Here is a 27,018-nt window from a genome sequence, read left to right as displayed (position 1 = left end):
GGTCGCTGACTGGCACAGGCTAACAACTCCAATCAAGGATCTCATAGTCAATATGATCCACCTCGTTCCAATCACTACACTGGCCTATGCTAAACATATCAGGAAACCAAGGCGATGGATGTAGAACTTTAAGATAGGATCAGCCAACATCTAATGGAATGGCAGAATGGGCTTGAGGATTCTGAATGGCCCCCCCTCACTTTCCTGTTCATAAAACAACATCATTGCAAATGGGTTTAACAGTTGGTTTAATCTTTGACAATAAACAACTAAGGCACACATGAAAATTGCTTGTAAACAATCCCCACAATCAAGGGGCAAAAAATTTGGCAAACCAAGGCCTTGTCCTTCTTAAAATACAACGTTTCTCTTCCTCCAGTCCCATAAAGCAACAACAAACATTTCTGAGAAAGACATCAGTGATGAGTGCATCATGGAGGATTGCTGCCTGACTGACGATATGCCCCTGGTTTAGCTCAGTCGACCAAAACCCGAAAGCCCAACTTTACCATAACACACAGCCTGCAAAGCAGCCCAGGAATCAGCAGGAACTCTCGGGGGCAAATTCCAGAAGTAAAATAGGAGAGGCTTTGAAATAATTTTGTTTTCTATTTCCAAATCACTGCACTTTAAACTGAGTTTTGAATATGTTTGATTCACAGTCAAGAAAGAATTGCCCAACTGGTTGGGTCCGAACATTTCTGCATTCCAGCTGGCCACGTGAAGGCAGGCACAGAGATGATGGCTGATGTGTTGGGAAGAAGCGAGCAGTGGTGGGGCAGGAGAGTCATCTATGTGTTCAAAACTCCAAGCACAGAGTCAGCAGCGCTGAGCTCCTCTGGTACAGAAGCGCTGCCCCAAGCTGCTGACAGGCAAGTGTTTCAGTCAGATGTTTCCCTGATGAAAGTCCAGTGCTGTCGTCTGTCCGCTGGGTCACACGACATCATTTTCACAAAGCTGCCCTTCACAGACAGGCACAGGCCCACCGTAGGATTCAGGATCATTCCACCCTGGGTTAAAAAGAAACAAGAGCCCTCTAAGTCAGTCCAGATTTTCAGGGACCGTTCTTCCCTGCACACTCTTTGAAGGAGACGAGGAGTCATTTACAGCCCAGGAGGAAGCCACTTCGTCTGCCGAGTCTATGCTAGCTCACTCGAAGTCAATTCAAGTATCCTGCCACTCTATCCCAATGGTGCTGCATTCTACTTCCTTTCAATGCATATCCAATTTGGAAAATCATTGACCATCCCCTACCACACTGACTTTTAACTTTACTTCATTTTTCCACTTATATACTAACAAGACAGTCGTGCTGAATTTTTTAACTTATTTCTTTGTTTTTCCTACTTCTGTAACTAAGATTTTGTACCTATGTAGGCCCCATTTAGAATACTGTGTCCAATTTTGGGCCCCACATCTCAGGAAGGACATACTAGCCCTGGAGTGTGTCCAGCGGAGATTCACATGGATGATCCCTGGAATGGTAGGTTTAACGTACGATGAACGGCTGAGGATCATGGGATTGTATTCATTAGAGTTTAGAAGGTTGAGGGGAGATCTAATAGAAACTTACAAGATAATGTATGGTTTAGAAGGGGTGGATGCTAGGAAGTTGTTTCCATTAGGCGGGCAGACTAGGACCCATGGGCACAGACTTAAAATTAGAGGGGGTAAATTTAAAACTGAAATGAGACGACATTTTTTCAGCCAGAGAGTGGTGGGCTTGAGGAATTCATTGCCACAGAGTGCAGTGGAGGCCGGGACGTTTGATGCCTTCAAGGCAGAGATCGACAAATTCTTGATCTCACAAGGAATCAAGGGCTACGGGGAGAGTGCAGGGAAGTGGTGTTGAAATGCCCATCAGCCATGATTTAAATAGCGGAGTGGACTTGATGGGCCGAGTGGCCTTACTTCCACTCCTATGTCTTATGTATGGCAACATTGTACAATTTTCACTGTAATCTTGTACTGTTTATTTGAGTACACAAGGCAATAACACCGAACGCTAAATCTAGAAAGTGGGCAGCAACCTCCAGATCATTACCTTTTACATTTTTAAAAAAAAAACAAGTATGTCTCACATCCCCTTTGCGTCTCAGGCCAAAAACCTTAAAAAAACTGTCTCATAAGTCATTCGAACCATCTTTCCCCGACTAACATATCCAAAAATGTCATAATCCTGTGCACCTCTATTAATTCACCCTTCATTCTCCATGACTCCAAGCAGAAAAGATCTAACCCTAAACCTAACATCTCTTGACCCTGGAACAATTTGGGGAAATCTCCTCAGCATCTGTCGCAAAGTGTGTGAAGCCTTCACATCCTTCCTAAAGTGTGGTGCCATGTCCTTTCGACACTATTCTGTCCAGAATGAAACTTGATGCCAGCCAGGAAGAAGGAATTCTGTACCCTCCAGACAGATCTGGCACCACACAGTTACATTTCAGCTCATCTGTGTCTTAACTCCATTACCCTGCCTCAATCCTGCAATCTTTCAATAGCCTTACCTGACAAAATTATCTCTGCTTCCATACTGAAAATGTCAACCAACTTTCACACCCAACTTTTTCAAGGGGACACAATCCAAGCTATTTATTCTACTTTATGTGATGAAGACAGAAAAAAGCTATAAATAGGTTGAAAGGTGAAGATAGCTGGCAAATGAAGCATAATGTGGATAAAATTACCCATTTTGGCAGGAAGAATGAGAAAAAGCATATTATCTGAATGGAGAGACATTCTGGTGCTCTGAGATGGAAGGAGATCTGGGTGTCCTAGTGCATGAATTGCAAAAGATTAGTACGCAGGTACAGTAAGTAATTGGGAAAGGTCGTAGAATGTTATCATGAATTGCGAGTGGATTTGGGTGCAAAACTAAAAAGGTTATCATTCAGTTACACAGAGAACTGATTAACTCATTTAAAGGAAAGCAGTTCCAAGAAGGTTTACCAGGCTAATGCCTGGCATGGGCAGGTTGTCTTATGAGGAAAGGCTGGGCTTGTTTCTGCTTAGGTTCAGCTGAAAAAGAGGGAGACAATTACAGCATTTAAAAGGATGGATATATGAATAGGAAGGGTTTAGCGGGACACTAGCCAAATGCTGGCAAATGGGACTAGATTGTGATTGGCATGGACAAGTTAGAACAGAGGGTCTGTTTCTGTGCTGTTCATCTTGTTAACTGATTGAAACATATAAGATCCTAATGTGTCTTGACAGGGGAGATGTGGAGAGGATGTTCCCTCTTGTAGGAGAATCTAGGACAAGATCACTATTTTAAAAAGAAGACTACACTTGCCTATATTGGTCAGCGCATTGAGTATAGGAATTGGGAGGTCATGTTGCAGCCGTCTAGGACATTGTTTATGCCACTTTTGGAGTACTGCGTTCAGTTCTGGCTTCCCTGCTAGAGGAAAGATATTGTTAAACTAGAAAAGGTTGAGAAAAGATTGACAAGGATGTCGCCAGGGTTGGAGTGTTTGAGCTACAGGGAGAGAGTGAATAGGCCAGGGGTATTTTCCCGAAAGCATTGGAGGCTGAGGGGTGACCTTGCACAAGTTTATAAAATCGTAAGGGGCATGGATAGGGTGAATAGCCAAGGTCTTTTCCCCAGGCTGGGGGAGTCCAAAACTAGAGGGTATAGGTTTAAGGTGAGAGGGGAAAGATTTAAAAGGGACCTAAGCAGCAAACTTTTAATGCAGAGGGTGGTGTGTGGAAAGAATGAGCTGCCAGAGGAAGTGGTGGAGGCTGGTACAATTTCAACATTTAAAAGGCATCGGGATGGTTATATGAAGAGCAAGGGTTTAGATCAAATGCTGGCAAATAGGACTAGATTAATTTAGGATGTCTGGTTGGCAAGGATGATTCACATTCAAGGGTTTGTTTCTGAGATGTATGGCTCCACGATAAGCGGTTGCCCATTCAAAATAGGGATGAAGCAAAACCTTAGATAATAAAATGTGAGGCTGGATTAACACAGCAGGCCCAGCAGCGTCTCAGGAGCACAAAAGCTGACGTTTCGGGCCTAGACCCTTCATCAGAGAGGGGGATGGGGTGAGGGTTCTGGAATAAATAGGGAGAGAGGGGGAGGCGGACCAAAGATGGAGAGAAAAGAAGATAGGTGGAGAGGAGAGTATAGGTGGGGAGGAAGGGAGGGGATAGGTCAGTCCAGGGAAGACGGTCCTATTATCAATGAAGCAAAATCTTTTCTCACAGAAATCCATTTGTCTTTGGAACTGTCTTCCTGAAAGACGGAGAGGAAACAGTATTTGATTATCTTTAAGACAGTGATGCATAGCTTCTCGGTAAACGAGGTAGGGGTGAAAGGTTATCAAGGGTAGGTAGGAATGTGGATTAGAGGTTACAAACAGACCAGCCAAGATCTTATTTCCCCAGTCCCAGACAAGAACACTGTCTGACCTACTGTCCCCCCACCATGTCCAATCCCAGAGCACAAAAGGACAATATCTGACCACAGGATGGTCCAGTCTAAGATATGTTTGATATCCGTAACACTCTATCCTTCCCCATCTCGACCGCTGGAGTTGGCACAGCGGGGTAAAAGTTTTAATGTTGTGTTTGATCAAAGCGAGGATTTCTGGGATCTGTTTGTAGATCAGAAGACCACCCAGACTGTAAAGGTACCTCCAACGGCTACCTCCCAGGTCCCGGACAGCTCGCACTCACCGGTTTGATTTGGAACTTCTGAGCCGGCGGTACATCGCCAATCTGTCCATGGGCAGCACACTTGACCAACAGCACCATGGTAATCCCAGCATGTAGGCACAGGGGCTGAGAGGAGTTGGTGAGGATCTCACTGCGGGACGTGTACTCAAAATACTGCGGGGAATCAGAGAGGAGAGAGAAAAGGCGGCCAGGGTGAGAATTCGCTTTGCATTACTGTCATTGAGTTTTCCTGCAAGAATGCAAAACTTTTACAGCCAATAAAGCCCCTTTGGCAGTGCAGTTGCTTTCGCAATATAAGGAACATGACAGCCAATTTACTCGTAGGAAGCTCCCATCAACAGCAATGAGCAGATAAGTCCCATTCGTTCCTCAGTGATGCTGACCTATTCTTTTCTATATTCATTAACAGAATGAGGGTGTCGCTGGCCAGGCAGCATTTATTGCCCATTCCTAATTGCCCAGAGGGCAGTTTGGAGTAAACCACATTTACTGTGGGTCTGGAGTCACATGTAGGCCCAGACCAGGTAAAGATGGCAGTTTCCTTCCCTAAAGGACATGAGTGAACCAGATGGGATTTTCCGACAATTGACAATGGGTTCATGGTCATCATTAGATTCTTGATATTCCGATATTTTTATTGAACTGAAATTCCACTATCTACTGCAGCAGGATTCGAAACTGGGACTCCAGACTAATAGTCCAGCGATTATACCACTAGTCACTGCCTCCCCTTATCAAGGAATAAACATTGACCAAGGCATTGGGAGCAGTGCTGGTCCCTCCTGCTTTTACATGGGGGCAGACAGAGCCTTGCTCCATACGGTGGCACTTCCAGCAACTCTCCCTCAGTAAGGTCAACCTGGGCTGAGTACTCAAGCTTCTCAGGAGGGGCCAGGACTTGAACCCACGCCAACAACCTTCATAGAGTGATGATTGATCACTACAGACTGAATCAAGGACCTTAAAGTCTGGCCAGTTTCGAAGAAGGAATGCTTGGGGAGTTGCTGGGGCAGCTGGCCAGAGTGCAACTGGGTGGGTTTCAAGGCTTCCCTCACTGGGATCCTCCCAACTGCTTTGCTTACCTGCTGTTCCTGGAGGCTGTAGCAGGGATACATTAACACGGATCTTCCTGCTCGTCCAATGGTCAAGCAGAGCCGGTTCCCTCGGTTCATCAGCTGCGAGAGGATTACAGATATCAGGGAAGATGTGCTGGGATAAAAGCACATTGCGGATTTGCAGCTGATGTACTGAAATGCTGAAATACTGCACCATTCCAAGAAGCTCCAAACTTAACATGCACCAGTTAATTTAGCACTGACCAGGGCCTGACTCTCGAAGCTGGGTAACCAAGCCCTTGAAAGAGCCTTGCAACACTCCTAGATAGTTAGCAAAATATATTAATTCTCCGAAGGTGTGAAACCTTTCCTTTCGTTCCCTTTATCTGTGTATCATTCCCAAGAAAGAATTGTACAACAGCCCCAGCAGCTGCATCTGCATTTGCATTTGTGTTTGTGTTTGCACCTCAGGAGATGGACTTGAACAAACACCTAAGGGGCTACTCACAGGGACAAGACTGGCACTCAAGAGGGCAGGAAATCAGCCTATGAACACCCCATGGCCTCTACCCACCACCTTGAGCAAAAATGTGTACAGTAATCTCCCCCAAGAACACTTCAACCATTTGTAAGGTCTCCATTTCGAAAGCTAATTCGGGGTCCTGTCTGTGGTATTTGCCCCGATGACCTCTGCCGGCATCTGGCACAGGGTAAGGGGCTGTTTGCGGTAGTTTGCTGCCACCAATCCTCCTTTGTCTATACTGTGTCTAATTATCAATAACGGAGGACAGACCTTTGATGAGCCTAAGTAGAAGCGTCACTCGCCTTTGCTGACAATATGCTTATTGCGCAAAACAATGCACGCAACTTGAATACCGGTCGGGCTTAATTACTAAGGACACCTGGGGGTTCTGGGAATACATTTGCTTCCTAAAATACTCAGGTAGAACTCGAATACCGGTCGGGCTTAATTACTAAGGACACCTGGGGGTTCTGGGAATACATGTGCTTCCTAAAATACACAGGTAGAACTTGAATACCGGTCGGGCTTAATTACTAAGGACACCTGGGGGTTGTAGGGAGTATATGTGCTTCCTAAAATACTCAGGTAGAACTTGAATACCGGTCGGGCTTAATTACTAAGTACACCTGGGGGTTGTAGGGAATACATGTGCTTCCTAAAATACTCAGGTAGCTAATGCAATTTCAACATTGACCTTTTCAGAATCATTACCTTGTACAACATTACCCCAACAACATTACTGCCTGTTCGCAGTGCAAACTTGTCACTACAGCCTTCTTTGTTGCCTCCTAGACTTGAATATTCCAAGGCATTCCCGTCCAGTTAACCATGTTCCGGCCTTTCCTCAGACAGAACTCCTCCCAATTCACCCAGACCTCTGCTGCTCCACCAAACAGTGTCCACTGCTCCTCCATAGACTCCTGGTCTGACAACTTGGGAATTCCTACCCTTGTTTGCAATTCCAAATGTGACCTCATCCCCCTCTCTGATTCTATAACTTCCTCCGGCCGCGAGTCCCTCCGAAATAAGGACATAACAATTAGGAGCAGGAATAGGCCATCTGGCCCCTTGAGCCTGCCCCGCCATTTAATAAGATCATGGCTGATCTTTTTGAGACTCAGCTCCACTTACCTGCCAACTCATCACAACCCTTAATTCCTTTACTGTTCAAAAATTTATCTAGGTTTGCCTTAAAAACATTCAGCGAGGTAGCTTCAACCGCTTCACTGGGCAGGGAATTCCACAGCTTCACAACCCTTTAGGTGAAGAGGTTCCTCCTGACCTCAGTCCTACATCTGCTTCCCTTTATTTTGAGGCGATGCCCTCTAGTCCTAGTTTCACCTGCTATTGGAAACAACCCCCCTGCCTCCACCTTATCTATGCCAGGTCTCCTAATTCCGGCCCCTTCTCCAACGCCGGTTTCAGTTGCTTCACTATCGGTAACCATTTCCCCAGCTGCTGAGACCCTGAACCATGAAATCTGAACTCTAAACTTTGCCACCTCCATTACGCCCACTGAAAAACTCTCTGAATGGCGGTGTAGAAATGATGCGCTCAATGGCCTACTTCTGCTCCTGCTTCTTCTAGTTTTATGAAGCCTGTAATTTTGACTGGTGTCAGAGTCACCTGTTTGAATATCCACATTTGTGGCTCAGTGTCACTTTTTATGCTGTTGGGATACTTTGCTGCATGAAAGGAAGTTGTCACTTTAAACTAATGCAGCGAGCTTCCACAAACCATGTTTCAGGTGTTTCCTGCACTGTGAAGTTATCGATCCCTAAGACAGTCAACTCACTGATGGGTTCATTGTCTTGTGGATGTCCGGTATGAACAACTCGGGGTAGACATTGTTGAGGTACCAGGTGAAATCCTTACAACGTAACCTCTCTCTAATCCGCTTCCTCTCAGATACGTCACCGAACAAACCCTGTGAGAGACAGAGAGAGAGCAAATTACTCTGCTTTTCTCCACTGTTTGTTTTCAATATCCCCTCTCTCGTTCCCAAGTTAATGCTCAGTCAAGCGTTTTTAGTTTTTGTAAACGTGATATTTTGTGTGTGTGTGTATTATCTGTTGTCTATATTTGCCAGTCTGAACTTATCATTTTTGCTTGAGTAAATTTCGTTTGCAATAAACTAGTTCTTTACTTGTTAATAAAGGCACTGGCTGATTTGTATCTGATGCTGAGCTCTATATCACCTTCCTGTTAAATTCAAACTTTGTTGTGACCACTGGGGGAGTGGAGAAGGGAAAGGAATCAGTTCACCCCTGTTACTCGGTCTTAAATAAGGATACTTTGGTTTGTTTCCCCATCCACTATTAACTACTTTCAAAATTCCTCTAAAAACTGTCCTGAGTCCTTTCTTTACATCTTGCCCAGCCATGCCACAGTTCCCACATGATCCCGACTTTCTCAGTGAAAGTCACCTTCTGAGCAATTTCTGCTGCTTCCTGAATCCGATGATAAAAGATGTCCTTGTACTCATCCATCCACACCTCAGCCACTCGTACCAGGTTGCGATACACGACCTGCACTCCATCTGGGAAGGTGTACGGAGTGTCACTGCGAAACACATGCCCCACAACAGAGCAGGGTACGATCTCAAGTTTCCCACCGCACTGCCAGACCTGTGAGTGATCAGACATTTAGTCATGGTCAAGGTGAGCGGCAGGTAGGAGGGTATTTGGTGAAAGTGTCCGTCAGCATATTCGAGTCTGCTTTCGAAATGATCTCTAGGTTTTTTTCAGCTTTCTGACATGCAGATAAAGGATACACAACCTGTAATGTATTAGCGGCTAGTGAAGAATTTGATGCATTGCATTTAATTTTGCAAAACTTGCGAGATCTAGGGAAGGTTTGATGAGATTGGAAATAGCAAATGTAAGCCCTTAACTCAAAAAGGATCGGGGACGGAAAGCGGGAAGCAACAGGTGATCCCAGTCTTAGAGAAGATATTAGAAGCCATTATTAAAGGTGCTATAACAGGGCACTCAGAAATGTTTAGTGTAATCAGGCAGAGTCAACATGGTTTTGTAAAAAGGAAATCATGTTCAACCAACTGGGCTTTTGAGGAAATAATGTGTGACATGGATGAAGGGGAGCCAGTGGATGGATTGTACTTAGATTTTCAAAGACATTTCATGTGATGTCACATTAAAAGTTATTGTTGAAAGTGAAGGCTTGTGGTCTCAGAAATACCATATTAGCATGAACAGATTAGCTGACTAACGGAGCGTAGATGTAAGTGGTTAATTTTCTGCCGGTAATAAATGATGTGCCACGGCGACCACTAATGGGGCCTCTACTCCTTAAAAATCATATAAATGACTTGGACAAAGTCATTGGAAATTTTGCTGAAGAGAGAAACTTAGGCAGGAAAATAACTTGTGAAGAGGACATAAGGAGGCTAATAGATATAGATAGATGAGATGATTAGATTAGATTAGATTCCCTACAGTGTGGAAACAGGCCCTTCGGCCCAACAAGTCCACATCGCCCGTTGCAGCATCCCACCCAGACCCATCCCCCTATAACCCACACACCCCTGAACACTATGGGCAATTTAGCACGGCCAATCCACCTAGCCCGCACATCTTTGGACTGTGGGAGGAAACCGGAGCACCCGGAGGAAACCCACGCAGACACGGGGAGAACATGCAAACTCCACACAGACAGTTACCCAAGGCTCAAATCGAACCCCGGTCCCTGGCACTGTGAGGCTGCAGTGCTAACCACTGAGCCACCGTGCCGCCCTGTGGGAAAAGCCCTGAGAAATTAAGTATAAAGTAGGAAAATGTGAAATTGTTCATCTTGGCAGGAAGCATTATGAGGTGTATTATCTAAATGGTGGGAGATAGCATCGCTTTAAAGTGGTGAGGGATCTGAGTGTCTTGATACATGAATCACAAATGTTGAGTAGGCAGATATTGCAGGTAATTGGAGAGGCAAATTGAATGTTATAATTTATTGTTTGAAATGTCAAATTCAGAAGTAGGGAGGTTATGCTTCAGCAACTGATTTCCTAAGGCCCGCAACCTCGAATATCTAAAAGGACAAGGGCAGCAGATGCAGTAGGAACACTATCACCAGCAAGTTCCCTTCTAAACCACACAACGTCCTGACTTGGAAGTACATTGCCATTCCTTCACTGATGCTGGGTCAAAAAGCTAGAACTCCCAACATTAGTGTGAAGTGGCACCCGGAGTTAAGACCTCAGCAGCTTAAGAAGGCAGCTCACTACCCACCTTCTCCAGAGCTTTTAAGGATGGGCAATGAACATTGTCCTAGCTAGCAATGCCTACGCTCAATGAACTGAACTTTAAAAAACAACATACAGAGCATTGGTAACAGCACATCTAGAATGCCGTACACAGCATTGGTTTTCTTATTTAAGGAGGGATGCAAATGTTTTGTGAGCAGTTAGGTGTAAGTTGTCTTTTGAGGGAAGCTTGGATAGGCTCAACTTGCATCCACCGTGGCTTAAAAGAGTAAGAGATAACTTGACTGAAACAAAAGATCCTGAGGGGTTTTGACAGGGTAGATACAGAGATGGTGTTTCCTCATGTGGAAGAAACTAGAACTAGGCGTTTTGAACCATCATTGACAAAATAAGGGCATCCATTTATGACAGGGAAGATGAAATTTCCTTGGCCCACAGAGGCCTATGGATCTTTTCTTCAAAAGGGAGTGGGAGCAGAATCTTTCAATATGTTCAAGACAGAGGTAGATAGGTTCTTGATAAGCAAGGTGGGAAGGGTGTGTTTGAAAGGTTATCAGGGGTTGGCTGGAATATGGAGTAACCAGATCAGTTACGACCTTATAGGATGGTGGAGCTGGCGTCTGAGTGGCCTACTCCTCCTCTGACTCATAGATTTGTATCCCAGATCTCAGTACAAATAAAAGTTTCCTCATGCTGTCTTTAGTTCTTTTGCTCATCATTTTAAATCTGTTGGTTCTTGACCTTCTGCTAGCAAGAACAGCTTCTTCCCTATCTACGCTATCTAAGCCCCTTCTATTTTTGAACAGTATAAATCTTGCCCCAACCTCATCTGCTCTAAGAGGAAGAACAACCCCAACTTCTCCACTCTATCAATGTAAATTCAAGTCATTCAACCCTGGAACCAAACTCTCCTAAATATTTTCTGCACCATCACTAAAACTTACGCACTTCTTCATAGGATACGTTACTTCACTTTAGACTGAACCAGTGTCTTAAAAAGGGTCTGCATAAATTTCTTGCTTTTCTGTGCTGTCTCTGTTTAAAAATCTTGTTTGCCTTTGCATCTGCTTTCTCAAACCTACCCTGCCACCTTCAATGTTCTATGCACATCAACTCCCTCACTAGTTTAGAACTGAATCTTTTTTATTTTATAGTGCTTACCCGTTCTTCTTATCAAAATGAATCACTTCACACTTCCCTACATAAATTTAATTTAAACAGGCTCGCCAGTTCCATCAGCCTGCCTTTATCTCCTCAAAGTGTGATCAATGTCTTCCTCCACAGTTCTCAATACTTCTAAGCTTTGAGCCATCTGCAAGTTTGAAGACTGTGTCCTGTATACCCAGGACTTAGATTATTATGAAATTATCAGGAAGAGAGGAGGAGAGAGCTGGAAATATTTACAGAAGTTGTTACACAGCTCAGGGCATAGGCAGCCAATGGCATGGCTTCCAGTGGTGAGGGTGAAGCAAATCAGGGATTCACAAGAGGCCAGCATTGGAGGAGATGTAGCTTTGGAGGAGGTTAGAGTGATAGGGAGGGTAAGGGCTTGGAAGGATTTCTAAACAAGGAAGTTATTTTAAAATTCTGGGACCAGGTCAACAAGTACATGGTCCCTTTAATTATCCCATCCCAATTAGCAGAGATCAGCATAATGAGATTCTACCATTTACACTCCCTACACATTCAGGTTATGTACAAGGTAGCACAATGGTGTTGATTTTGTCTTATTTGCAGAAGCTTAAGTTACCCGAAAGGACAGCTCCAAGTTCTCTCCACCCCATATCTCCATTTGGGAATCATAGGTTCCAATGTGTTCAAAGTAGGCCTTAGAAACAGCAAAAAGTCCACCAGAGATTACTGGTGTCCTGCAAAAAACAGCAATGAAACCCTGCATGACTGATCGATGAACCTCAATTTGTGACAAACTATTTTGTTCTAAAAGACATAATCAGGTTAACAAAGGCATTCAAAACAAAAAAAACACAAAGAACTGCAAATGCTGGAATACAGAACAAAACAGGGTTCTGAAGAAGGGTCATTGGATCTGAAATGTTAACTCTTCTTGGTCTCTACAGATGCTGCCAGAGCTGCTGAGTTTCTCCAGCAATTTCTGATTTTGTTTCTAATAAAACAAAAGCTGACCGAGCACTGTTCTCTAGCTAGCGACATGAAATTATGTCAGGTAGGCACGTTATGTTAGATATGTATCAACTGGTCAGCCCCCTGAAGGTGCAGTAAACAGTTCTGCTTTCTGTTTTATTAAAATGATACAGAATCACCAGACAGAGGAAAAAAAAAATTCACAAAGATATACCTGAATTAAGAAGATATAATTATCAGGAAAAATTGAACAGGCTGAGGCTTTCAGCCCTACAGTTTGGAAGCAGGCCATTCAGTCCATCAAGTTTCACCAACACTCTCAAGAGCATCCCACCCAGACACCCACCTCCACCCTATCCCTATAATCCTGCATGTGCCATGGCTAATCCACCCAGCCTCTAAATCCCTGGGCACTATGGGCAACTTAACATGGCCAAAGCACCCAACCTGCACATCTTTGGACTATGGGACGAAACTGGATTACCCAGAGGAAACTCATGCAGACACAGGGAGAATGAGCAAACTCCACACAGACAGTCGCCCAGGGCTGGAATTGAACCGGGATCCCTGGCGCTGTAAGGCAGCAGTGCTAACCACTGAGTCACCTTGCCGCCAAAGCTTTGTTCAATGGAGAGAAGAACCAAATGACCTACAGAACAGAATCAAAAATAAGATCATCCTGCTTTGCCAATTCAACAAGACCACGGTTGATCAGACTGTGAGCAGAACTCCACTGCCCTGACTGCCCCATGTAGCCCTTTGACTCCCTTGTGGATCTTGACTGACTGAAAAGGTTGAGGTGTGGCCTAATTGCTGAGGATGCGGAGGGAACCTTCCACTTGTGCAGCAACTCTGAAAGGAGAGGTTATAAACTTGGGGCAAATCACCAGTAAAACCAAAACAGAATTCCCAAGATACCTCCTTACCCACAGAGTACAGAACAGGTTGAAGTTGTCAAGGAGAGGTTTAGATGGGTAGCATTGATACATCTGAGGGAGAAAGGGATAGAAGGATATGTGCTGATGGAATGGGATGAAGTAGGTGGTAGCTGTCTGGCCAGCAGTAAAAATGCCAGCACAGACCTGTGGGGCTGAGCAATCTGTGTCTCTGTGACCTATGCCTAGTGTAACGCTATGCATTTCTCCTACACCTGTCTCTGCTCATTTGAATGAGTAAAATTTCACATTCAATCAACATCCTACACTGCTTTGCTGCCAATGAATTACTTTTTGAAATGCTGCCCTGCAGAAGACAAACTGGACACCATAGAGCACCACAATCAGCAACCAGGTTAGAGACCAGTTTTTCGGCTTCTGGCAGGGTTTGGCCAAGAGGCAGACCTTTACAAGGGCACTGGCAGAACTCCCTCACTCTCTTCAAAATGGTGCTGCAGGAATCTCCTACCTGAGCAGGCAGAAGGAATCATAGGTTTAACACCATGTCCAAAAGGTAAGGAACGTCTCTCTCTCTCAACCCTGGTAAGTGTATTTATTTGCTCGAGAGTGGGAAACAGGGCAATCAGCTGAACACAGCAAGCTCTGATAATCTGCAACTTTAAAATGTCCGGACAATTTGCTTTAGTGATGCTGGAATAATTAGAATAAATATTGGGCAGAACGTCAGGGAGAAAACATTCTTGACTCTTTTTCAAAACAGTGGTTTCCTTTTATGTGCACTGGGCAGAGGGTCACCTCTGACTGTGCGGCACTCCCTCTGTCATGTAGTGAAGGGTTAGCCCGAATTACTGGGTTGAATGGCTGGAGCAGGCCTGGGAACCTGTGACTTTCTGACTCCGAAGCCAAAGGGTGCGACAGACTGAGAATTTCTCCGTAGAGCCGCTCTGATGCTGAGGGTATAGTCATCGAGTCCAGGACCTCTGCCTGTGAATAAGGGATGATAGAGGAAGTCTCGCCGTGACGAGAGGGTTGGGAGCCCCTCCGCCAAGGCTCACCTGAAAGGGAAGCTCTCGTCCTTCCTGGCGTCGCTCTCGTAGGCGGGCAGCTCCTCCCAGCTGAAGGACAGCGACCAGTCAAAGGTGCCACGGGAGTGGTTACGCTCGTGCGGAGATGGTTTCTCCACCTCAAACGTGTGCAGGTTGATGGAAGTGATCTGTGGGCTCACTACCACCTGCTCCGACTCGACAATGCGGGCCAGCAAGGGCTCCAGCCAACCATCGAAACATTCACCTTCAGAGAGAGGGAGGAAGGCAGCACAGTCAGCAGCTCTGATACGGGATAACAAGGACTTGGGCAGGTCACACCTTACCCTCCTGGTACCTCACATCACTCATCCTCAAAGGTTCGGGGACAGATATCACTGCTGCTTCTAACCCATGCCGCTACCCGAAGCATGGCATCCTCAGCCTGAGCGCTCCTGTTCGCACGAAACAACTGTGCCTCCCAGTCGCAAACCACTTCAATTCTCCCTCCCATTCCTCAGACGACATGTCCATCCTGGGCCTCCTGCAGTGCCACAACAATGCCACCTGAAGGTTGCAGGAACTGCAACTCATATTCCACTTGGGAAACCTGCAGCCCAATGGTATCAATGTGGTAGCGAGTTTTGAGAAGATTTGTAGCTCAGGTTGAGGTTCTGGATGTGAGTTTGCTTGCTGAGCTGGAAGGTTCGTTTTCAGACGTCTCGTCACCATTCTAGGTAACATCATCAGTGAGCCGCCGGTGAAGCGCTGGTGTTATGACTCGCTTTCTGTTTATCTGTTTCGGTTTCCTTGGGTTGGTGATGTCATTTCATACGTTGGTGATATCATTCCCTGTTCTTTTTCTCAGAGGATGGTAGATTAGCTCCAAATCAATGTGTTTGTTGATGCAGTTCCGGTTGGAATGTCTCGTGACACGTACGAGAATTCCTAGAAGCATGGCATTCCAACCGGAACTGCATCAACAAAAACACATTGATTTGGAGCCAATCTACCATCCTCTGAGAAAAAGAACAGGAAATGATATCACCAACGTATGAAATGACATCACCAACCCAAGGAAACCGAAACAGATAAACAGAAAGCGAGTCATAACACCAGCGCTTCACCGGCGGCTCACTGATGATGTTACCTAGAATGGTGACGAGACGTCTGAAAACGAACCTTCCAGCGCAGTGAGCAAACTCACATCCAGTATCAATGTGGATTTCACAAGCTTTAAAACCTCCCCTGCTGCTACTGCATCCCAAAACCTGCCCAGCCCGTCCCTGCCTCCTTAACCAGTCCGTCCTCCCACCTCAAGACCCACCCCCATCTCCTACCTACTAACCTCATCCTGCCCCCTTGACCTGTCTGTCCTCCCTGGACTGATCTATCGCCTCCCTAACTCCCCACCTACACTCACCTTTACTGGGTCCATCCCCGCCTCTTTGACCTGTCTGTCTCCTGTCCACCTATCGTCTCCTCTATCCATCTTCCATCTGTCTACCCCCTCTCCCTATTTGTTTCGGAACCCCCTTCCCCTCCCCCATTTCTGAAGAAGGGTCTACGTCCGAAACGTCAGCCTTCCTGCTCCTCTGATGCTGCTTGGCCTCTTGTGTTCATCCCGCTCTACACTTTGTTATCTCAGATTCTCCAGCATCTGCAGTTCCTACTATCTCTGGACCGTATTCTCCTGTGTGTGGAGAAATCAGACGGCGTCTCGTTGAGTTCACCGGAGTTGAGAAGTGAGGCCGCTATTGGAACACTGCATTCAATTCTGGTCTTCCTGCTATAGGAACAACATTGTTAAGCTTGAAAGGGTTCAGAAAAGGTTTGCAAGCATGTTGATGGCATGGAGGGTTTGAGCTACAGGGAGAGGCGGAATAGGCTGGGACGACTGTGCCTGGAGTGTTGAGGCTGAGGGGTGACTCAATAGAGGTTTATAACACTATGAGGGTAATGCATAGGGTGAATTGCCAAGGTCTTTCTGCTAGTGCAGGGGAGTCCAAAACTAGAGAGCATAGGTTTAATGTGAGAGGGGGAAGTTTTAAAAGGGTCCTAAGGGGCAGCTTTTTCATGCAGAGGGTAGTGTGTGTATGGAATGAGCTGCCAGAGGAAGTAGTGGAAGCTGGTACAATTACAACATTTAAAAGGCATCTGGATGGCAATATGAATAGGAAAGTTTTAGAGAGATATGGGCCGAATGCTGGCAAATGGAACTAGATTAATTTACGATATTTGGTCAGTATGAACAGGTTGGACTGAAAGGAGTGAGCTTTACTTCTCTATGACTCAACAAGAGGTATTTGGAGGCCACAAAACCGTGGATGAGGTGCCAGACATGTTTGGTTAACAGAGGGAAAGTGTAAGCATTCGTACTTACAGTGCGAGTCGAGAAAGGCCAGGACCTCTCCTGTTGCTATGGAGCTCCCCAGCAACCTGGCCGAAACTAATCCTTTCCTCTTCGGCTGTCTGACCACCTTAACCACCGGGAGATTCTTGACATAACTGTCTAGCCGTTCCTTCAAGTAGTCTGCGAGTGAGAATGTGGTACTGTTATGCTTGACAACTCTGACTAAGTGCATCCCTGGGGATTTATAATCATGCACCCAACAAACTCTCAATACCACCAAGCCCCTCAATCCCACCCACCACCCCCAGCCCACGGTCTTGGTTATTGGTCACCTTTTGTTTGCCCACCCTCTCACTGAACCATCTCTCTCGCACCAATGCGAAAATGGCTGCACAGTTCATTATCAATTGGGAGAGTCTCAATTGAACAGGCTTTCTATCCCCCATCTGTCGGTCAGCAATACAGGGAAAGAATCTATATTTATGTAGCACTTTGCATGACCTCAGAACATTCCAAAGCAATTCACACAGACAATGAATAGGTTCTGAACTGCAGTCACTCTTGCAACCTTAGTAAGACTGCAGCCAATTCACGCACAGCAAACTCCTGTAAACACTTTTGGGATAAGCGACCAGATCCTCCCTTTTGCAGTTATGTTTGCTGCAGGATAATTGTTGGGCAGAGCACCGCAGGGAAATCTCCGGCACACAACAGTGACCACGGGATCGCTCACATCCATGTGAGATCAGGTCATAGTCCAAAAGGTTTATTTGAAAACACAAGCTTTTAGAGTCCAACTCCTTCTTCAGGTGTTAGTGAGAGAGGTAGTATCAGACACAGAATTTAGAAGTAAGGGATCAAAGGATCACCCCACTGACGAGGATACACTAAACAAACCTAAGATGCTGTTAAATCTCTAATCAGTTAGAAGGTTTTAGTTGATTAATATGCACTGAACATTGAACTTACTTTTGTTGCATTCAAGTCATTGAACTGAAGACCTTCTGAATCAGATGTGCTCCCGTTGAGCCTCTGAGACCTTTTCCAGCAAAAATCGGGGAGAGCTTTTGAGTCTGGGGACCTTGGCTATTTTTGTCATCATCTCTCTAAACCAAACGGACAATTTGTAATTGACATCCCAGATCAGAAACTGGTCCAATGCTGGGCTGAAAAAATTCAGCGAATCGGTGGAACTCAACTGGGCCCACCATATAAATACTGAGGCTCCAAAAGCAAGTCAGAGATTAGGAATACTGCAGCAAGTGACTCACCTCCTGACTCCCCAAAGCCTGTCCACCATTTACAAGGCACAAGTAAGGAGTGAGATGGAATACTCACCACCTGCCCGGACGAGTGCAGTTCTGACAACACTCAAGAAGCTTGACACCATCCAGGACAAAGCAGTCCCCTTGATTGGCAACCCATCCACAAACATCCACTCCCTCCCCCACTGACGCTCAGCAGCAGCACTGCGTACTAACTACAAGATGCACTGTAGAAATTCACCAAAGACCTAAAGACAGCACCTTCTAAAGCCACACCACCTCTATCTAGAAGGCCAAGGACAGCAGATAAATGGGAACAGCAACTTCTCCAAGCCACTCACCATCCTGACTTGGAAATATATCGCCGTTTCTTCACTGTCAGTGGGTCAAAATCCCGGAATACCCTCCCTAAGGACATGGTGGGTCAACAGACTGCAGCAGATCAAGAAGGCAGCTCACCACCACCTTCTCAAATATAATTGGGACAGGTAATAATTGCTGGCCCAGCCATTGACACCCCCCTGCCCATAAAATGGGATAAAAGGAAACAGGGAAGATGGCAAGGTGTACTGCAGGTGCACTCTGCAGGATTAGAAACATCTCCAGAAACACTAATCTGGGATCTGGATCTGGTGCATCTTGAACTGTGACACCCAGTAAATCTTCCTGATCTGTCCCTCTTGCTATCAAACCTGGTGTTATATTTAGCCAACTGGGATATCTGTGCCACTGTAATCTCCACCTTCAACTATCCCAGTGCTCTCCTAACAACCTTACAGTTACCAATAACGTCATCTCAAATAAAACTCTGTTGCCCAGATTCCAACGCACAGCAGGTCCTATTTCCCCATCACTCTTATACTTCCCCAGCCTATGCTGGCTACCACTTACACCAATGATTTAAACATATCATTCTCATGCTTTTACACAAATCCCTCCCCCACCCCAGCTGGTTTCTCTCACTGTAGTCTCTTCTCACCCTGCAACCCTCTGAGAAATCCTTCAATTCCGACTGCTCCAGCATCCAGGACTTTAATCGCTCCACCTGGAAACTGAGCCCTTCAGCTGCCTGGGCAGTAAGGTCTGGAATTCCCTTCCTAAACTTCTCTACTTCTCTCTCTCCTGAAATCTTTGGTCACCTGTCCAAGAGTCTCTCTCACGTCTGGCTCAGTATCAAGCACTGCCTGGTATTCCTTCTGTGAATTGCTGCGGAATGTTTCAATAGGTTCAAAGGCGCTACAGGAATGCATACAGTTCTTGGTTCTGAGGGGTGAGTTTGATCTCAAAGCGGTAACAATGTTACAAAAACAGCCTTTGCATTCCACACCTTCAGTGCTGGCATCGTCCACAAGAATGACTTCCCTCAGAACCAGGGCAGGGGCAGTGTAGAGAACACTGTGCACAGTCCGCAGCAGAGTAGACCAGGCCTCATTGTGGAAGGCGATGATGACACTAGTGGGCGGCAGGGGAGGACAACGCTTGAACCTTTGCCTGATACACCTGAGGTGAGTGGTAAAGAAACAGAATTTGGTCAAGAAATCAGACAAAGAGTCTCTCACTTCTCCCTCTCTCTCTGCCAGTAGCTCAGTTACTAAGTTTTCTCAAACTTCTCAATGCCTCTGAGAGCATGTCACCTTTTAACTTTCTGTCCAGGTTCCTTTCCAAACTGTGGAACATGATGTAATTATCCCTCCAGCTTTGGGTCTCCACTGAGATTTCTCAATTAGACTTGTGGTCAGAGGACCTGGATGTCCTCACATGAAACAGTTACAGCAAGCATTTGGGAAGGTAATTTGCCAAATTACCCATTGGCCTATGTTGCAAGAACTTTAGAATTCAAGAGCAAGGATGTGTGGCTACAATTGCGTAGGGCTTTGGTAAGACCACACTGGAGTACCATGCACAGTCTTAAAGCTCCTAACCTGTCCTTGCCTCAAAGAGGATATAACTTAGGTTCACAAGGTCAATTCCTAGTATCAGAGGGCTGTCTGCCCAATTCTCTGGCATTTAGAAGAAGGAAATAATATTTCAAACAACAAAGGGTCTGGTTAGAAATGAAACAGACTGGAATACAAGTTTGATATGAAGCATATTATTAAGGTGGACAGGGCTCAGAAAAGATTTACCAGGCTGTTGCCAGGGCTGCAGGGTTTGAGTGATAACAAGATGGACAGGCAGGGACCTTTTTCCACTGGAGGGTAGTATGTTGAGGGCGTGATCTTATAGAGGTTTATAAAATCATGAGGGGTATAGATAAGTGATTATGGTTGGCGTGCACTGGTTGGGTTGAAGGGTCTGTTTACATGCTGTGCACGGACGCACAGAAAGGGGTGAAAAATGGAGAGCAAAAATAATACAATACAATACAATGAATGACAGCATCTGGAGTGGTTTTGAATTGGAAAAGGATTATGTACCGGAGACAATCCTCCAAAAGAACAAGGGGAGGTTTCCGAACAATAAAATCCTAACAGGTAGCAAAATGCATAAACATTTAACTGCACACGGGTGGTGGGCATTAACTGCTGATAAAATTGAGACCCTAACAATATTGACACTACTTAAAACATGCTTGTTGGCTTTGGAGGCGTTACCTGTAGTGGTGTAAATAATGGTCCCAGTTACGTCTTAGCACATTTGGCTTCCTGGATCCTAACCCACCACGGAGACCACCCCCGCCGTTCTTTTAAATAGACATAAAAGGTCCATAGCATCTATCTGAGAATTATAGCTGCCTGCTCCACTATTGGCAGAATTGGAATTCTCTTGCGAACCCACTCCACCTCTTGTTTCTCCCTCCAGGCAATCCTTAAGATCTACCTCTCTGATGAAATGTATAAAATGTCCTCATGCGGCTTGGTATCAAACTTTGTTTGCGAACCCTCCCACGAAGTGTCTCAGGGTGTCATGCTAACTTTCAAAGGCGCTACGCCAATTACAAGTCGGTATTGCGGCACACTCAACAACTCCGTGACCTCCTTCCATCTCCGACTGGCACTGCCCCACCCACTCCCCCCAAACTGGTGCGTAGGTATGTCCCCGCCCACTGCCCAATACAAAAGCAGATTCTTACTCTGGAGTTCTGGTGTCAGGCCCCAGTCCGCGGTGCATCGAGATCCTGTCGCTGGCGAAGGCGTTGAAGCCGTGCTTCTGGAAACCGACGGACCGCTCAGTCGCCTCCTTGAAGCTGAGGCCGTCCAGCAGGAAAGCACCTCCCTGGGCACCCGGCATACCCGGGTCCTCGTGGTGACGCGTCATGACAGGCCCTAGCTCCACTTTGGAGTAGTACCCGGGCAGGCAGCCGCGGTCGACACTGGCTGGTCTTCTGCCAGGTGCTTTGGGCAGGATGAAGGTAGTGCCCATCTGTGACTCATGCTTTGACCACTCCGTCTCAGCTATTTTGGTCAGACAGTGCAATAGGAACAGGATGAGGGCACAGGTAGGCACGAGCACCAAGAGCTTCCGAAGTGAAACTACTTTCACCAGCCAGGCCATTCCTTCCCAAGTGAGAGAAAACAAATCAGCGTCAGAATTAACCACTTAGGGCGATTTATTTTTGGGAAAAAAGAAATTTCGCGACCCGATCCGAGGGGGCCACCGAATTTGTATGTACAATTATTACTGTTACAGCAGCAGGACCTCCCTTCGGGCTTAAGCACTTTGAAAAGTAGTCATTGCTGTAGTGTCAATGCTTGTTACAATTGTACCAGCTATGTGATCATCCTTAATTGCTCTTTTACTGCTTCAATGGAACCAAGGTGAACAAAAGAGGTTGTGTTGCAAATCAGCCAGGATCTAACTGAATGGCAGAACAGATCTGAAGGCCTTATTTTTAACTCCGCCAATTCTGATCTTTATCGTCACAGTTAAGGGATTGTATTCTACATTTAGAATTTTACAACTCATGTCCAAAGCACGCGTGTAAGGGTGAAAAATTGTGAAAACGGTACACTAGAACGTAGAACATTACAGCACAGTACAGCCCTCAATGTTGTGCCGACCTGCCATACCGATCTGAAGCCCATCTAACCTACACTATTCCATGTACATCCATATGCTTGTCCAATGGCGACTTAAATGTACTTAAAGTTGGCGAATCTACTACTGTTGCAGGCAAAGCGTTCTATACCCTTACTACTCTCCGAGTAAAGAAACTACCTCTGACATCTGTCCTATATCTTTCACCCCTCAATTTAAAGCTATGCCCCCTCGTGCTCGCCGTCACCATCCTAGGAAAAAGGCTCTCCCTCCTCACCCTATCCAACCCTCTGATTATCTTATATGTCTCAATTAAGTCACCTCTCAACCTTCTTCTCTCTAATGAAAACAGCCTCAAATCCCTCAGCCTTTCCTTGTAAGACCTTCCCTCCATACCAGGGAACATCCTCGTAAATGTCATCTGCAAACTTTCCAAAGCTTCCACATCCTTCTTATAATGCGGTGACCAGAGTTTTGTACAGCTGCAGCATAACCTCTTAGTTCCGGAACTCGATCCCTGTATTAATAAAAGCTAAAACACTGCATGCCTTCTTAACAGCCCTGTCAACCTGAGTGGCAACTTTCAAGGATCTGTGTACATGGACACCGAGATCTCTCTGCTCATCTACACTACCAAGAATCTTACCATTAGCCCTGTGCTTTGCCTTCCGGTTACTCCTACCAAAGTGCATCACCTCACACTTGTCCGCATTTAACTGCATTTGCCACCTCTCAGCCCAGCTCTGCAGCTTATCTATGTCTCTCTGTAACCTATGGCATCCTTTGTCACTGTCCACAACTCCACCAACCTTCGTGTCGTCTGCAAATTTACTAACCCATCCTTCTACGCCCTCATCCAGGTCATTTATAAAAATGACAAACAGCAGTGGACCCAACACCGACCCTTGCGGTACACCACTAGTAACTGGACTCCGGGATTAACATTTCCCATCAACCACCACCTCTTGTCTTCTTTCAGCAAGCCAATTTCTGATCCAAACTGCTATATCTCCCACAATCCCATTCCTCCGCATTTTTTACAATAGCCTACTGTGGGGAACCTTATCGAAAGCCTTGCTGAAATCCATATACACCACATCAACCGGTTTACTCTCATCTACCTGTTTGGTCACCTTCTCAAAGAACTCAATAAGGTTGGTGAAGCACAACCTACCCTTCAGAAAACCATGCTGACTATCCCTAATCAATTTATTCTTTTCTAGATGATTATAAATCCTATCCCTTATAACCTTTTCCAACACTTTACAACAACTGAAGTAAGGCTCAGTGGTCTATAATTACCAGGGTTGTCTCTACTCCCCTTCTTGAACAGGGGAACCACATTTGCTATCCACTCTTAAAGTTCTGTTAACATTATTTGTGTTTTGCAGGGCAAACAAATACCTTTGCCCTCAATAACAACCTCTAGCTGGTCAGTGTCATAATTTGTAGTGACTAATTAGGGCTTATAACAAAGAGATATGAGGATAGATAAACAAAATCTTTATTATGGGTGAGTTTTAAGGATATTTAAAAGGAAGAGAGGTGGAGAGGCTCAGTGGAGAAGGGGAAAAGAATTCCTAAATTCAGGAGCCAGAAGGCGCCACTGTCATGAATAAGAAAGGTTTGGTGAGATATGGGTCAGAAGCAGGCAGGCAGGACTAGCTTAGTTTGGAATTTTGTTCAGCATGGACTTGTTGGACTGAAGGGTCTATGTCAAAGTATAGATTGTCAGGAATGGTGGAAGCCTGAGGAGCCAGAATTGGAACAACACAGAGATCTTAAAGGATTATCAAATGTTACAGAGGGCATTTTTACAGAAGGATTTTAAGCCAAAAATAAGAATTTGAAAGTAGGGGTATTGCCAAAGTGTGAAAGTCTGGTTCAGCGAATGGCTACTGACAGCTAAACTGGACTTGGGGCGAATGAGTTAACAAGCAATTTGGGTTTTGTTTTGGTGAATTTCAAATGTTAATTAATTGCCACAGTTCTCAAGTTTGCAAACTGAAGCGTAAATGTAACAGTTAAAGTGGGGATCCCTGACCACTGTCTCAACCACACTGAAAATAACCGGGGTTGGGGAGGGGGAAATGTGGGGAGTGAGGAGGAAGGGGGAACGTATGGTGAAAATCTCCATATAAACAGGTATTTGCTTGATCAAGAAGGGTTGACAAATTTTCATTTGAAAAAAGGTTATTTCAAATGGTCCTGTTTTAACACAAGATGTTCTATTTGAGCTCAGCTTCAGTAGTTACTCCCACAAGCAGCCTCTCATGCTGGGGAAAGCCATGGCCTAGTGGTATTATCACTGGCCTGTTACTTCCGAGACCGAGGTTACATTCTGGGGATCAGGGTTCAGATGGTGGAATTTGAACTCAATAAAAATCTGGAATTAAGAATCTCAAGATGATGACAGAACCATTGCCAACTGTTAGGAAAAACCCTAACTGGTTCACTAATGCCATTTTGGGAAGGAAACTGCTGGTCTGGTCTACATGTGACTCCAAACTCTCAGCAATGTAGTTAAGACTTAACTCTCCCTGGACAATTAGGGATGGGCCTGCCCAGCATTGCAGGATGAATGACTAGAGAAACAAACAAACAAACAAGTCAGGAGTGCTTCTTTTCTACAGGAGTTTGAAAACCCTGTCAATTGATGTGAGACTGGGGTACTTCCCCTGAAGAGGAAGATGGTCACAACAACCTGAAACATCCTCTGTCAACCATGGCTCAGGTTAGCAGCATGTTTGCCTCAGAGTCACATTGTCACGGGTATCAAGTTGACCCAATGCAGCAATTTCAGCACAAGAGCCAGGTTGTAACTCAAGTGGTGCTGACTTTGGGAAGGCGATGTTGAACGTCTGCTTCTGCTCTCTCTGGTGGTTGCAAAGCAGGCCAGTGACAACACTTTGAACAAGTCAGGGAGCTCTCTCTGGTGTCCTTGTCAATATTTAGCTCTGATCAATGTTCCTGAGAAATAAATGATCTAATCATTGTCACAGTGCCATTTGGGAGATGCGTGTGTGTGCACAAATTGTGCATTGGGCTTCCTACATCACAGCAGTAACAACACTTTAAATGCACTCCATTGTCTTTAAAGCACTTTGGGATATCGCAATGTTGTGAAATAGGCAGAAATTTTTATTCAATCTGCCCAACTTTGCAGCCCCTACCCTCAGACTTCAAAATGGCTCCCTTCCTAGTCCACTGACGCATGGAAAATTACAAGCTATACTCATGATCAAATAGTTAACCATCTCTACTCTGTATCTTAGTTTTGTGCTTAAAGTCTCAATTAGCAGCTCAATTCCCTCAGGCTGACCTTTACCCATTCCTTCGTCTGTCCAACAGGTTTTTAAAAATCTCTTCGGACTGTATCTCCACCCACCTTCAACATACATACACTAGGCTTTTCGTAGCTACAAGTCATTCTGAAAGAGGGTCACTAGACCCAAAACAGTAACTCTGCTTTGTCTCCCACAGCTGCCAACCCTTGCTAAGTTTTCCCAGCAATTTCTGTTTTAATTTGTCAATCCCAATCACTATAGCCTCTCTGGCCACAGAACAGCCCCAACCATTCTGTTCCTTGGACACTAATTCTCCCCTCATTTGCCCCAACTGGTATCATAGTCAACTGTCCAATCCCATATTTTAGGATTTTCTCTCAACCCCTGCAAGCCCCTCCTTGCTAACCTTCCTTGAAACCAACCTCTTGCCTCCTCCTTTTACTCTCTTTGCAGCTTGTGCATATACATCAGCAGTAGGGAGGCTTCTTTCAATATTAAAAGGCACTACATCAATGTATATATGTTGTTGTGACTATTGAATGTTGAGTCTAGAAGACTTCAAATATCTCAAAGGTTGAATTGTTAGCCCATTCTCAACCCAGAGTTCAACAATTTCAGACCATAGTCTATGCCTCCACTGTTTCCCTTTCCTTACATTTTGCTTCCAGCAACTGCATACCTGCTCTGGACACTTTTTTTTGCCTTATTACCATTCCAGCATTTCAGACTGGAGATCTAATAATTCCAACATTCTGGGGAAGTACATCATGGTAGATAGCAGAATTCTAAGTACATAAACATCTAAATTATAATCTACCCTGCAGGTGACTAGATAACCATCATCTAGTGTTGCAAAAATCCACTTGGTTCACTTACGCCCTTCCAGGTAAGGAAATCTGCTACCCTCACCTGGTCTGACCTACACGTGACTCCAGAACAACATGGTGGGCACTTAACTACCCTTTCAGGCAATTAGCAACGAGCAATAAATACTAGAAAAGCCAGCAACATCCACTACCCATGAATTAATAAAAAAAATCCATCACACCTGTTACTTTCCCCTGATCTAACGAAAGGGCACAGACCTAAAATACCATTCCTGTTTCTTTATTCACACTAAGCTAACTGCTGAGTATTTCCAGCATGTTCTATTTGTGAGTTTACCTTGTACTGACTTCAGGAACCTTGGCTTATTATTCTGGGTACGCACAACAACGTCCTTCCCTTACTACTTTCTTTCTATTCACGCTATGGAAATCAAACATCCTATTTGAAGTTATCTCACCATTATCAAAGATTATTTTTTAAGAAAAAGAGTTAGTACTGAAAGACTGCTAGCACCGAGAAAGGAACTTTCGCTAGCCTGCCCCACCTCTGCTTAAGAAGGCGCTTCTGCATAGGTGCATGCGCAGTCACGGGCGCGGCGTGTGGTGGATAGGTACGCATGCGCCACTCCGGAGGCGCCCGTCGCTATCCGCTTACTACGCATGCGTATCAACCGAACGCCTCGCCTTTCCTGACAACGCTCGCGCACGCAGGTGCGGACGTGTGTCACAGATGCGCATGCGCCGGAATCGGCGCCGTCGGTTACCCGATAGCGCGTGTGTTGTAGGGCGCCGATCGTGGCACAGCGC

The 27,018-nt window shown here is 45.4% G+C and overlaps 1 protein-coding gene across 1 annotated transcript; it reads right to left on the bottom strand.

Moving 5' to 3' along the window:
- Positions 1-328: 328 nt before the first annotated feature.
- LOC125446569 (polypeptide N-acetylgalactosaminyltransferase 3-like) lies at positions 329-26,795 on the bottom strand. Its single transcript, XM_048520247.1, has 11 exons — positions 26,757-26,795; positions 21,193-21,616; positions 19,447-19,619; positions 16,885-17,034; positions 14,535-14,769; positions 12,231-12,348; positions 8,688-8,888; positions 8,057-8,188; positions 5,766-5,858; positions 4,684-4,836; positions 329-1,010 (listed from the first exon to the last, which is right to left on the bottom strand). Exons 1-11 carry the CDS (start codon positions 26,788-26,790, stop codon positions 882-884), a joined length of 1,842 nt encoding a protein of 613 aa, XP_048376204.1. The 5' UTR covers positions 26,791-26,795; the 3' UTR covers positions 329-881.
- Positions 26,796-27,018: the final 223 nt, after the last annotated feature.

The sequence above is a fragment of the Stegostoma tigrinum genome, chromosome 34 (assembly GCF_030684315.1).
Source record: "Stegostoma tigrinum isolate sSteTig4 chromosome 34, sSteTig4.hap1, whole genome shotgun sequence".
In the NCBI taxonomy this organism is placed as follows: domain Eukaryota; kingdom Metazoa; phylum Chordata; class Chondrichthyes; order Orectolobiformes; family Stegostomatidae; genus Stegostoma; species Stegostoma tigrinum.
The sequence above is the reverse complement of the archived record's forward strand: the minus strand, read 5'-3'. Positions and strand labels throughout refer to the sequence as shown.

What these genes read in the sequence shown, in the direction of transcription:
- LOC125446569 (XM_048520247.1), bottom strand. Translation starts at nt 26,790, where the DNA reads ATGCACCTATGCAGAAGCGCCTTCTTAAGCAGAG. An exon ending in CCTGACACCAGAACTCCAGA is followed by an intron (nt 19,620 to 21,192) that starts GTAAGAATCTGC and finishes CACTCACCTCAG; the next exon opens with GTGTATCAGGCAAAGGTTCA. An exon ending in GACGAGAGCTTCCCTTTCAG is followed by an intron (nt 12,349 to 14,534) that starts GTGAGCCTTGGC and finishes TGTTTTTTGCAG; the next exon opens with GACACCAGTAATCTCTGGTG.